Source organism: Mytilus edulis, chromosome 3 (assembly GCF_963676685.1).
Source record: "Mytilus edulis chromosome 3, xbMytEdul2.2, whole genome shotgun sequence".
In the NCBI taxonomy this organism is placed as follows: Eukaryota; Metazoa; Mollusca; class Bivalvia; order Mytilida; family Mytilidae; genus Mytilus; species Mytilus edulis.
The window spans coordinates 54,569,725-54,583,723 of NC_092346.1; the positions used below are offsets into that span (position 1 = coordinate 54,569,725).

The 13,999-nt window shown below is 32.1% G+C and overlaps 1 protein-coding gene across 3 annotated transcripts in view; it reads left to right on the plus strand.

Annotated features, from left to right (window-relative positions):
* The window catches only part of LOC139516870 (apoptosis-stimulating of p53 protein 1-like), a 73,776-nt gene that overhangs the window by 14,174 nt on the left and 45,603 nt on the right, over positions 1 to 13,999 (plus strand). The window contains exon 1 of one of the 3 annotated variants that reach the window (XM_071307249.1): positions 2,211 to 2,795. The exons of the other annotated variants lie outside the window; for them this stretch is intronic. Coding sequence (XP_071163350.1) covers positions 2,757 to 2,795 — 39 coding nt within the window. The 5' untranslated portion in view covers positions 2,211 to 2,756. Of the gene's footprint in view, positions 1 to 2,210; positions 2,796 to 13,999 lie in introns of those variants that run through there. 3 annotated transcript variants of the gene reach the window in all.

Sequence of the window (13,999 nt, forward strand, 5' to 3'; positions counted from 1 at the left end):
CCTTTGTTGGTTATGACTGGTTACCATTACAACCTTTGTTGGTTATGACTGGTCAACATTACAACCTTTGTTGGTTATGACTGGTCACCATTTCAACCTTTGTTGGTTATGACTGGTTACCATTTGAACCTTTGTTGGTTATGACTGGTTACCATTTGAACCTTTGTTGGTTATGACTGGTCACCATTTCAACCTTTGTTGGTTATAACTGGTCACCATTACACCCTTTGTTGGTTATGACTGGTCACCATTTCAATCATTGTTGGTTATGTTTGGTCACAATTACAACCTTTGTTGGTTATGACTGGTCACCATTTCAACCTTTGTTGGTTATTACTGGTCACCATTACAACCTTTGTTGGTTATTTGCTGGTCACCACCGCAACCTTTTTTGGTTACGTTTGGTCGCTATTACAACTGCTGTTAGTTATGTTTGGTCACCATTACAACTTTGTTGGTTATGACTGGTTACCATTTGAACCTTTGTTGGTTATGACTGGTTACCATTTGAACCTTTGTTGGTTATGACTGGTCACCATTTCAACCTTTGTTGGTTATGACTGGTCACCATTTCAACCTTTGTTGGTTATGACTGGTTACCATTTGAACCTTTGTTGGTTATGACTGGTCACCATTTGAACCTTTGTTGGTTATGACTGGTCACCATTTCAACCTTTGTTGGTTATGACTGGTCACCATTACAACCTTTGTTGGTTATGACTGGTCACCATTTCAACCTTTGTTGGTTATGACTGGTCACCATTACAACCTTTGTTGGTTATGACTGTCACCATTTCAACCTTTGTTGGTTATGACTGGTCACCATTTCAACCTTTGTTGGTTATGACTGGTTACCATTACAACCTTTGTTGGTTATGACTGGTTACCATTACAACCTTTGTTGGTTATGACTGGTCAACATTTCAACCTTTGTTGGTTATGACTGGTCACCATTTCACCTTTGTTGGTTATGACTGGTCACCATTTGAACCTTTGTTGGTTATGACTGGTTACCATTACAACCTTTGTTGGTAATGACTGGTCACCATTTCACCTTTGTTGGTTATGACTGGTTACCATTTGAACCTTTGTTGGTTATGACTGGTCACCATTTCAACCTTTGTTGGTTATGACTGGTCACCATTTCAACCTTTGTTGGTTATGACTGGTTACCATTACAACCTTTGTTGGTTATGACTGGTTACCATTACAACCTTTGTTGGTTATGACTGGTCAACATTACAACCTTTGTTGGTTATGACTGGTCACCATTTCAACCTTTGTTGGGTATGACTGGTCACCATTTCACCTTTGTTGGTTATGACTGGTCACCATTTGAACCTTTGTTGGTTATGACTGGTTACCATTACAACCTTTGTTGGTAATGACTGGTCACCATTTCACCTTTGTTGGTTATGACTGGTTACCATTACAACCTTTGTTGGTTAGTGCTGTTCACCTTTACAATCTTTGCTGGGTATGCCCATTAGAATTAAAGCCTGAACTTTGGAGAAATTATACATGTTTGCATTGTTATCTACAAGATAAAATAACGATAGAATTCCTCACACTTTAGAAGGAAACATATAGATTGAAAGTTCAGTAAATTTATAGGGAAGTTATATTGGCATGGTTTCATTTAACATTATCTTCAAGTTTCTTAGTTGATTTTGGTATGATACTATATCTTTTTTTCTTGAGAAATTTGTAAGTGGATATATTAAATTTCCTTATAGTTTCCATTTTTTATTATGTAATATTGGTCACTGGATTTATGGCATCTAAAATAAAGTCAGCCTATCGATACAAATAAGTTCAAGATGTAGAATATTTTACAATAGAACTTTGAATGTGGGGGAAGCTGGGCAGTGAATAGGTGTTTGTTTTACTTTCTGTTAGACTGAGTTTAAACAAACATAACAGGTTATAGGATCAATGTCTCCCATTAAAGGTCTTTATCTCAATTTCCATTCAATACATATTTACTCAGAGATATTATAAATAATATCCTAGGTTATTAGTTTATTTACTGATTTCAAAGTAATCATTATTATACACAATTATGACATATATAAATCAAATAATTGGCCTATCATGTTTTCTGTCCTGTTAGAACAACAATAAACAAGTCTCATAGAGAACTCATTTCCTGTTTTAAAAGAGAATCGTAACCTTGATCAATATTGTCAAAAAGTTTTAGACATAATAATATTTGTTGTGTAGAATTTGTACAAGGACTTGTTCCTTGATTAGTTTTTTACAGGTATATAAGACTTATGTTCTTAACAGGTGTAAGGAGATACATGAAAGTTATTTTACTTTGATCTGAGGCATATCATATATGATCTGTGTATCAAAACTCGTTAAAGCTCAGATAAGTTTAGAGATGATGTCACACCTGTAATTGTTTTAAATAGTATCAGTTTTCATACCTGTTTCGTTTTTACCTGTCGTGGGATTAATATAGTACATGCACTTTAACTTAATTAATAAATACTGTCCACTTCACTGAGCATGAAATGGAGTGAAAAGGGACATTTTGCTATCATTTCTGGCAGTTGACCGGCTGACTGATTGAATTGTTGGAATAGATTTATATTATATGTACTATCAGTTTTTACCTGTCTAGAGACTTAGTATTTGTCTGTCTGAGGGATTTAACCAGTCGACACTTTTACTTCTCAGGAATGTTTATGTCATTAATGTGCTAATTAGGATTTAATTGGGATGTAATACTTCTTCGTTAAGCTGTCAGGATGTTTTTCGCTTTGATCTCAGCACCTGATTCTCAGGAGGTATAGTATTTTACTTAATATTACATAATTAATATTATGAAAATTTATTTAACTTCTAACTGAGATACATTTTTAAAAAAGAGATAGTATAATTTGATTTTGATATTTATCTTGTGATTGTTATAATTTTTTAAAATTATTTTTGAAGAATTTTATCAATGTTTATTCTTTTAATCTGTTGACAAAGACTGTTGAATAGGGAAGGGAAGTGAGCTTCTACCAATTTAAGTGATAGTTAGGGAGCAATTTATGTTTTGGTTTAATCATGATAATGTTATTATTTAAATGTTATAATTTTTGTCTGTTAATATAACTATTTAATGATATTTGTTTTCTCTGCTAGTAAAAAGTTCTAATGATAAAGTATTGTTTTCCACTATTACTCCAACCACAATAAATAGATATGAACCTCAGAGCCTCAGAAGTAAATGATTCCTATCTTTAAAAAAGGTTCTTTTTTCTTTCTTATCATACCAGTAGCCAGGGGGGGGTTTGGGGGGTTCGGACGAACTCCCCCTTGAAAACCAATAAGCACTGTTAAAGTCAACGTTTTGTTCAAATTGTGACTGTTAAAGTCGAGTTCATGAGTCCAACGAACTCCCCCTTGGAAATTTTTGGCTACGGGCCTGCTTATGCCATTTACAGGTTCAGATAGCTATAAAACCAAGTTTAAATCCATCATTTTCTACACAAGGAAATGCATGTCTCAAGTCAGAAATATGACAATGTTTTTCAATTAGTTTTAAAAGTTTGAGCTTTTAATTTTTCTATTTAGTAAGACACTTTTGGTTTTTGAATTCACCTCGGAGTTCTTGATTTTGGTCATTTTACTTTTATCGCAACATTATTATGAATACTTCAACTCTACACTTATAGTGTTCTCTCCAGATATTACATTAATTTCTTGTTTGTTCAAAAAGTTGAATGATACAGTGAAAACAAAATTTCCAATTAAAATTAATTTGTTCATTAGTATCAGAGTACCCTGATATAAAGGTTTTGATTTTGAAATGTCTTGAGAGAAAGAAAAAACTGGCCATTGTTGTTAGTACTGTATGAGAAAGGGAATTCATGATATTTCATACATCTCATATCTTAAATATATATACCATGTACAATAAGTGGACTTAAGATTTTGTGTTTAAATTTATGTCAAACCTTGCATTTATACAAGCTGATCAAAGTGAGATAGCCCAAGAATTTATGCAGGAGATCGATTAACATAAGCTGTATGAAGGCTTTTCCATATCAATTTAATTGTATTTGTATATTCCTTAATAAAAATATGTTAACCACAAAATATATGCATCACCATGGTTAAAGTTTAGCTTTGTTAGAATGAAATAACAGTATGGGAACATTCCTGAACTGTTCTAATAATGTTTGCGCACTTGCCAATTTCGGGTGGGTTTTCAGTTCCATGAAATATTATCATTTTTTGCACAACCTTTTAAATGTGATTTATTTAGGGGATAAACGCAATACAATTTTATTTTTTTCACAATTTTTATATCTGTTAAAAATGCTTTTGATTACAACAGTTAGTCTTACAAGTGATATAACACTATCACTGTGTCCTGTTTTCAATGGAGCAATTCAAATATTTAACTTTTATCCTTAAACATTACAAAGATCTTGTCTCCAAAGTTTTCATAAATGACACTGCCAGGACAAGTCAGAGTTTCCAAAACAGAGTCATTCCCATAATGCTAACCATTTCTGGATTGCTCCATTTTAAAGAAAAAAGGTATATTTAAATGACAAACATCAATCCAATTATTGTAAATTCACAAATGTTGTCAAAGTTTTTATTATTGCGCAAACTGTGACAAAATATATTCTGCAAAATAAAAAACTTGCTTTGTAAATTTTGATAGCATTAATTGTATGGGAAATTTTCTGAAATCGTTAAAACTAATCTCATAATTTTGTCACTTGTTCAATAATCACAAATAAAATTGAGTCAAACCAACTAACTGGCAAAAATAGTTTGTGTTTTTAGAGGGTCCAGGAAAAATTAAGTTACAATTTCAATGTGCAGATGGTATAAATGAAATATGAGCATTGGATGTCACTGACTGAATTTGCAAATATCATTTCCTGGAAGATGTTTGAATGAGATACCAAGCTTTTAAAAGCATTTATTTACAACTGATTTTATCTATTTCAAAAATTTACTAATTTACTGATACATTTGTACATATATTTGATTACAATCTTTTAACAGACAATTATGTCATCTTTACAACATACATGTATTAGTTACAGTCTGGAATCTTGCCTTTCTGTGTACACAATTTCTAATTGATTTAGAAATACCTGCAAAAATTCAGAATTATCAGCATCAATTTAGAAGAGATATCAGGATTCAAAAATTTCAAACATCATTTTCCATGTAAGACAATTTCAGAGAAAACAAATTTAGACTATACATGTATCACGTTTTTTTCCATAAAGAAATACTAGTCCTTGCATAATAGGATTTGATAAACATATAAGGATCTAAAAAAAATACATGGACTCTTGAATTTTCTTTTGTGCATTTACTGTACAACTTGATTGCACCGATATTCTTGTCTCTTTTTGTGCAATCCAAAACCTGTAATACAAGAACATGTACCATGAAAGCGATATAGAATATTGTAGATATTTCCATACATGTACTAAAGAAACTTGAAACCTGGCAGGTGCCCAATCTTCAGTTTATAAGATCAATTTGTTCTTTATTTCAGTAACTTGTTGTATGTCCTTAAATGACAAGTGACATTCTCTTACAAGCAGTGTACCAAGTGCACGTATATTTTCATGTCAACTTTTTGTTTTCTCCTAATAAAAAAGCAAATGTGGCTCATTTATAAAACATAAAACTACCTATATAATGGTACATGTATATTTAAACATTATAATATATATGAATAAAAAGGATGTAAATCAACGTCTATCAGACTGCAGCCTTATTACAAAAATAACCAAAAGACATGTATAGAGGTCAGGATACAGTCTTCAAGATAGACAGGTGTCTGTTTATTGTGTTAAGGTCTACATGTATGCATTTTTATGTAATTTATCTCTCTTGCACGTTATATAAAACTTAAGAATTATCATCAAAGAGTTTAGATTTCATCTGGTATACATATCTACATCTTTTTTTAGTGTTTTGTTATCGTTAAGAGTTTACAGTATATGTTATACACCTACTACTAAATCAAGTGCAGGTAGTGATAAACTCCTTACGTTCTAATTAGTATCTCAATTTTACTTTTCATGAACATTGTTTTAGACCACCTAAGTAGCTAGTTTGTTGATTGCAGTCCTAAAGTTCATGTACCTTATTTATTTCATCATTCGTATTGGTTGAAGTGTATACACACATGTAGATCTAAACAAGTCCCAATAGGAAATAAAGCTACTGGTACATAATAACTTTCATAAAGAATTGAAATATTGACATGTCATTGGAAGTTTGCCTTGTTTTTATTCTCCTCTATTGTTCCAATTATCAAAGTACTTGTTTGTTGAAATGGGAATCTTCATAAGAATGGAGAATAATGATTTGAAAAGATAGAATGATACATACCCGTAGCCAGGGGGGTTCGGGGGATTCGGACGAACCCCCCCTTGAAAACAAATAAGCATTGTTAAAGTCGATGTTCTGTTTGAATTGTGACTGTTAAAGTCGAGTTTGTTAGTCCAATTTTGGAAATTCCTGGCTACGGGCCTGTAATAGCAAGGATAAGGATAAGTAAGGGAAACCAATTATGAGTGGAAGAATAAGGAAGGGGATATATCAAGGTGGCAATTTATAAGGTATTGAAAGTAGGAAAGGAAGTTTGATTGTTGGCTTCATTCCCGCCTCTAGCTGCAGTCTAGCATTGTTTTTTTCTTTTAACTTTGGTTCATTTATATGTTTCTGAGTTTTCTCTGAACTTGTACATATTTTTGTTTATGGACCAGTAGAAGCCCATTTCATGGTGCAGGACTGTTTCGCTGTGTTGTAGACCCATTGGTAGACATGGGCTGTTTTCTACTCTTTTGTCTGGTTGTTGTCTCTTTGACACATTTCTCTTTCCATTCTAAATATTATGGTGAGTCAGACCTCTGATGTGCTAACTTATAAGGTAACAATTTACAGGAAGACAAATTAACATGAACAGACATGCTATTCTCGCTCTGAACAAACCAATCTTTGCTTTTCCTTATGAGATGAGACCTGAACATACATGAAATATTTGCTACTGGATATTAAGCAACCATCAATCAATCCTAACGTAATTGCTGCGGAAACAGCAAATTCTAATATTAAAGTTATATGACCCATGTGGGGATACAACCTATGAACTCCTGTTATGGACAGACAATTGACAATAAGAAAGATATTGAATGAAAGAAATGTAGGCAATGAGTAAATTGCAAGATATTAAAAAAGAAATGAGAAAAAATGGGAGAAAGGCATTTAGTAGGAAAGAGAAGAGAGTAAAAGGAGAAAAAAAGAGTGATCAAGGGATTGCAAAGGGATAAGGGGTGATGCCTAATGATGATAGGCATGAAAGGGTGGACATGGCAAAAATAATACTTGTAATCTCTGGGAAAAAGAATGAGAAAATTAACAGGGAAAAATGATTGAGAAATTCAGAAGGAAAAAGATAAAGAGAAGACCAAAATAAATGAAAATATAAAAGATATACAACAGGTGCCAGTTAGCTAACTGATCATCAGCGATGTTAAAATTTACTCTCTTTAAAATTAAATATTTTCTATTTATACTGTGCTATAAACAGTTTAATCAATGTTATAATAGTCTAGATAAGGTATGTATGAATGGGAAATATTTTGATCCATAGGATCAATATTTCTTGGGTAGATTTCCTGTTCTTTTTATTTACTGTGTTAAGTCTATATTTATGACCTTCAGGCATCCAGCAGGACTAGATGAAATTATTGAAAATGTTTACGGATTTTTGTATCCTACAGTCATTATTTTTATCAAATAAATGTGGATGATGCAAAGGGGGCATACCTCAAAGGTCCCCTGCAGAGGCAAACTGGTCCTTCTATTTAAATTCAGGTAACCTTGTCTTCATTGAAACTTTGCTAATAATTTTGATGCAACAAGATATTGCTGCTGTAAAAAAGTTCAAAAATCCTCAAAAAAACACCTCATGGTTTTATTCAAATTTCATAATTTAAACAGAGAAAGGTTCCTTCTTTTAATTTAAGTGATCAAAGGACAATGGTTAAGTAGAGGTCACGGGTCCTATTTAAAAGATTTAGACTCCACTGTTTATTTAAATTATGCTTAAGTTCACTTAATTTTAAGAATAAAGGTTCTCCTCATCATAATGCAGATTTAAAAGCATGATTATTTTTTTTGTAAAACTCTGTAAAATTTGCAATCATATCAAAAGGTATACTGGAATTAGATGTTTTAAAAAGATATTTTCACATCAAAAAGCACAACCTGTGTTAAAGTTTTTGAGGAAATTATCTTGTTATATATATGGAAATTTGTTGTAAATCAGAACTTATTGCAGTTATCCTCTAGCAAATAGTTAACAGAGACAAGTTTATGGTTTTCCTAAATCAAAAAGATTTTAAAAATGAAGAGCACACAATTTCAGTTTACCTAAATTATTTTATGGAAAACATTCAGCCTTCATCATTTTAACAGCATCAAATTTTTACTACATGATCAAAGAAACTATTAAGCAGCAAATCCTGAGATCATTTTATGATACATGTAATTTTTCTTAGTACATAATTATATGCTGGACTTAATGTTAGAATTTTATAACAGGAAGAAGCTAGATTTAAAGTATTTGAATTCAGTTAATGTCCACATTTCCATATTTTTTTATTAGAAATTTATTATTTTATAATTCAGAAGTTAAAAGTCATCGTCTTGTGAGCCTTGTTTTATCTCTTTTCTTGTAATATGTGCAGCTGGTTATAAATCTTTAGTAGTTTTATCACAGTTATGTGTTTTTATATGTTTCCTTGTAAAAATTATGCATATATAACACCTAATATATCAATGGTAGATGTAAAATTGTCAGCTGTTAAGTAGACAGGTAACCAAGCCAGGTAATACTTTATTCCTGATTGTCACATAAGTACTGAAATGAATGGAATTCTTTACCTAACTTTTTAAATCTTCTATCTAAATTTGGCAAAGGTTTGTGCACTTGAAACCCATTGCAGTGTAGATTTAATCATTAGACAGGGATTTAGTTGACTTTGATAGCTCACACTTTCTGCATTGTAATGTAACATCAGTTTAATTGTATTTTTTTAATGTCAAATCATCAAATTTCTGGACCATTAAAAGACTAGTCATAGTTTATATAGGAAAAATAGGAACATGATTTACATCTCTTTATTGATGTAGACCGGTGCAGTGCAAGTGCAGTTTAGTCTTAACTGCTCTCTTAATTCTTAAACAACAACAACATTAAACACATGCGATTGCTATAGGTCTGTAGCTAGACTGTCAACTTTTTCCTTTTTTTCATCCTAATGAAAAAGTTATTGCTGGCTTCTAACATTCTTTGATATATTGAAATAAGAATATGTTTAATAATAGTTTTAACTATGAAATGGGGTTTCTTAGCATTTTTAATGCCCGTCCTGTGATAGAAGGGGCATTATGTTTTCTGGTCTGTGTGTCCATTCGTCCGTCCATCCATTGGTTCGTTTGTATTGCCTATCCCGCTTCAGGTTAAAGTTTTTGGTCAAGGTAGTTTTTGATGACGTTGAAGTCCAATCAACTTAAAACTTAGTACACATGTTCCCCATGATATGATCTTTCTAATTTAAATGGAAAATTGAATCCACTGAACATAGAAAATGATAGTGCGAGTGGGACATCTGTGTACAATGGACACATTCTAGTTTTTTATACGCATGTCAAAATTTTGACGGGACATATTATGTTATACAAATGTCCGGTGTCCGTCCGTTTGTCCAGCGTAAACATGTCGCACCATAACTTGAGAATGACTTATCCAAATTTCATGAAACTTATTATAGTTGTTTCTTATGATGGTCAAATGATCTGTATACTTTTTGGTGAAAATAAGATTAAAACTTTTTGAGTTACGGCACTTTGTAACTAAAGCAGGGGGTGGTTTTTTGTCGAGCCTGCAACTTTTGTTGCAGAAAGCTCGACATAGGGATAGTGATCCGGCGGCGGCGGCGGTGTTAGCTCACTTCTTAAAAGCTTTATATTTCAGAAGGTGGAAGACCTGGATGCTTCATACTTTGTATATAGATGCTTCATGTTATGAAGTTTCCGTCAGTCACATGTCCAATGTCCTTGACCTCATTTTTATGGTTCAGTGACCACTTGAAAAAAAAGTTCAAATTTTTTGTAATGTTGAATTCTCTCTTATTATAAGTAATAGGATAACTATATTTGGTATGTGCGTACCTTGCAAGGTCCTCATGTCTGTCAGACAGTTTTCACTTGACCTCGACCTCATTTCATGGATCAGTGATCAAGGTTAAGTTTTGGTGGTCAAGTCCATATCTCAGATACTATAAGCAATAGGGCTAGTATATTCGGTGTATGGAAGGACTGTAAGGTGTACATGTCCAACTGGCAGGTGTCATCTGACCTTGACCTCATTTTCATGGTTCAGTGGTTATAGTTAAAATTTTGTGTTTTGGTCTGTTTTTCTCATACTATATACAATAGGTCTACTATATTTGTTGTATGGAATGATGGTAAGGTGTTCATGTCTAGCGGGCAGATGTCATCTGACCTTGACCTCATTTTCATGGTTCAGTGGTCAAAGTTAAGTTTTTGAGTTTTGGTCTTTTTATCTAATACTGTATGCCATAGGTCAACTATATTTGGTGTATGGAAATATTTTATGATCTTTATGTCAGTCACGCAGGTTTTATTTGACGGTGACCTCATTTTCACGGTTCATTGCACAGTGTTAAGTTTTTGTGTTTTGGTCTATTTTTTTTTAAACTATAAGTAATGGGTCAACTATATATATTGTTAGCTGTACATGTCTGCCTGGCATGGTTCATCTGACCTTGACCTCATTTTCAAGGTTCATTGGTCTTTGTTTAGTTATCTTGGTTAATGTTAAGTTTATGAGACAGTTGTAATAAAACTAAGCTTTATACTTAGGACTATCAACATAATATCAATGATTAGTATAGAAGGCGAGACATTTCAGCGTGTGCACTCTTGTTCACATGTCTCACCGTATATCAAAAAACGATTTTTAAATATTGCTTAAAACTTTACACAATTCTTAGTTATATTAATCTTAAGATCTGTATACTTTTTGGTGATGATTCAAAATTTCATTTTTGAGTTATTGAGTATTTTGTAAAATAGGGGAAGGGGGTTTTTACATGTCGCGCTGTATCTCAAAAACAATTTATGATTATTGCTTAAAACTTTACACACTTCTTTGTTATATTCATCTAAACATCTGAATACTTTTTGGTGATGATTCAAAATTTGTATTTTTCAGTTATTTAGTATTTTATAAAAAAGGGGGAGGTTTTTTTTACATGTCGCGCCGTATCTCAAAAACTATTTATGATTATTGCTTAAAACTTTACACACTTCTTTGTTATATTAATCTAAAGATCTGTATACTTTTTGGTTTTGATTCAAAATTTTATTTTAGTGATATTTAGTTTTTTTTAAGAAAAAAAAGAGGGGGGTTGGTTTCATATATCCCTCTGTATCTCAAAAACAATATATGGCTATTGCTTAAAACTTTCTCAGAAACTATTTATGATTATTGCATAAAACTTTCACACAAGACGACGGGCGTATCATGCTCTCATGGCGCAGCTGTTTATTTAATATTGGAAAATAAGTATTGCTCATCTCCATTTTTTAGTTTCAAAAATGTAATACACAGTAGAAATTTATTTTGCTGATACTGCCTTCTAGTTTTGGAAAAACCAATGTGGAAAAATCTTTGCTGCATAGCACTGGTACACACTTCCCTAGGGTCTGCAAATATATCATATTTTAGAAAGGATAGAAATAGCTCTCATGTCTTCAACCTACACCTAACACATTTGAGAATTTTCTTAATAATTAAGGAAATTGGTAAGAATGAATATCTCTTTGAGCTATGTCATCCTAGCATTAACAAATTGACCTGCTTAGGACAATAACTTAAATTGTTATTATAGGTGTAGAACAGAGTGTAGAAGTTAATTGATTTATTGCTAGTTGGTCCGAGAACACAATTAATTCGTAGTGCATTTCTTTTAGAACATAAATGAAAATAAAAAAAATCCCACCTGCGCTTTCTCAAAGAAACTTTTACAGTGTGTTGTACTACTTTTGGGACAAATTATATCAAATTTATAGAAAACTTCATCGCCTCTAACTCAAAATATGGCCAATTTTATGTTTAGGGCGTCTTGAAATCTTTTGACAGCTTCCGAAGTGCTCATTTTCAACCTTTTTCAGCTGGACCAAATCACTACTTTCCTTTAAAATTCTGGACCCAAATTTTTTTACAGTGTAATTTCAACCCCCTTCTTGCAATTTGAGGCAGTGAACATGGAGAAATAAATTTGGAAGGGGTATAAAAATTAATGGCAAGTAACCCACTGTCAACACTAGGGACTATATTTGTGAACAACGAAAATCAAGGGACGACAATGGTGGTCTCGGACCTAATAGGGTAGAAAGAGTAGACAAATCTTAAAAAAACTTGGTATGAACAAAGCTTAATGTATTATAACACTACTTACAAAGTTTCATGACAATAGGATGTATATTATAGACATTAAGTTTAGTTCTATACTCATCTTTGCGTGTAAAATTTTGACGTTAAAATTGAAAAATTTCAACTATCAACATTTGGGGCTTTAAAAATTTAAATATTGCAAAAAAATACTTGTTAAATGCCTTAATATATAACTTATCATGTACTAAAAGCAATAGAGTACTCATTTGATTTATCAGACTTGGCATAATTATTCATAAGTCAAATTTATATGAGCCTGCGCCTAAAAATTCAGGTTTTTCAATGAAGTGGAGCCTTACATGAAGATGTAATATTTTCCAGCAATTTTAAATTTGTGAAGCTTTTTGGTTATAAATAATCCTTACATATGTATTTAAAGTACTTTAAATGGAAAGAAAAGTTACAAATAACATATCATATTAGTTTAAAAGGGTCTTAGGCCAAGTAAGACTGGAAAAAATTTAGGGTCAATTAAGGCCGTGCCACATATTTACATTTAAAAATGCATATTGAGGCTATAAAAAATAAAAATGTGTGTCTTTTTTATCATTTCTATACTCATGTGACATGATACAACAAATCTGAGCACAAAAAGACTCTTGCAAATAACTTTTCTTACAAGCAGTATGGGCTGAAACAAAGATTTTTGCCTTTTTAGGGAAAAACTTTCATGCAATTTATTCTCAACAGGCTTATATTTAAACCACTTGCTATCCTACAGAAGAAAAGAAATATAGTATGTGAAATGGAACAGGTACAATAGACATTGTAAAGTACATTTGATACAAATTTTGTGAAGTCTCTAATATGGACATCAAATTTTATATACCAAGCTCCCCACTATTGCCTTCATCCAAACAAGGCGTTAGACAAGGGTCATTCATACAACACATTTTGCACATTTTATCTGAGATAAACTTCTTTTCTGTAGATTCAGAGTTCATAAATAAGTAAAAGAAGCCGGTAAAGGCATAGAAACACAAATATTGACACATAAAAACCTGTCAGATAGAAAGTCAGGATGCCATTTATGCATCAATATTGAAAAAGTTATAAAATGCCTATTTTGACCATAAAATGTCAAAATTGGTCGTTTTGGCAGAAATTCTATAAAATAAAAGTTTAAATCCTTTAGTTTCATGCTATTTGACAAGTTGACACCATCAAATCATTTAGGGAAGTTGCCAGAGTACAAATTCTATATTTACAGATTTCACCTCTTAGGTCCGAGAACACAATTAATTCGTAGTGCATTTCTTTTAGAACATAAATGAAAATAAAAAAAATCCCACCTGCGCTTTCTCAAAGAAACTTTTACAGTGTGTTGTACTACTTTTGGGACAAATTATATCAAATTTATAGAAAACTTCATCGCCTCTAACTCAAAATATGGCCAATTTTATGTTTAGGGCGTCTTGAAATCTTTTGACAGCTTCCGAAGTGCTCATTTTCAACCTTTTTCAGCTG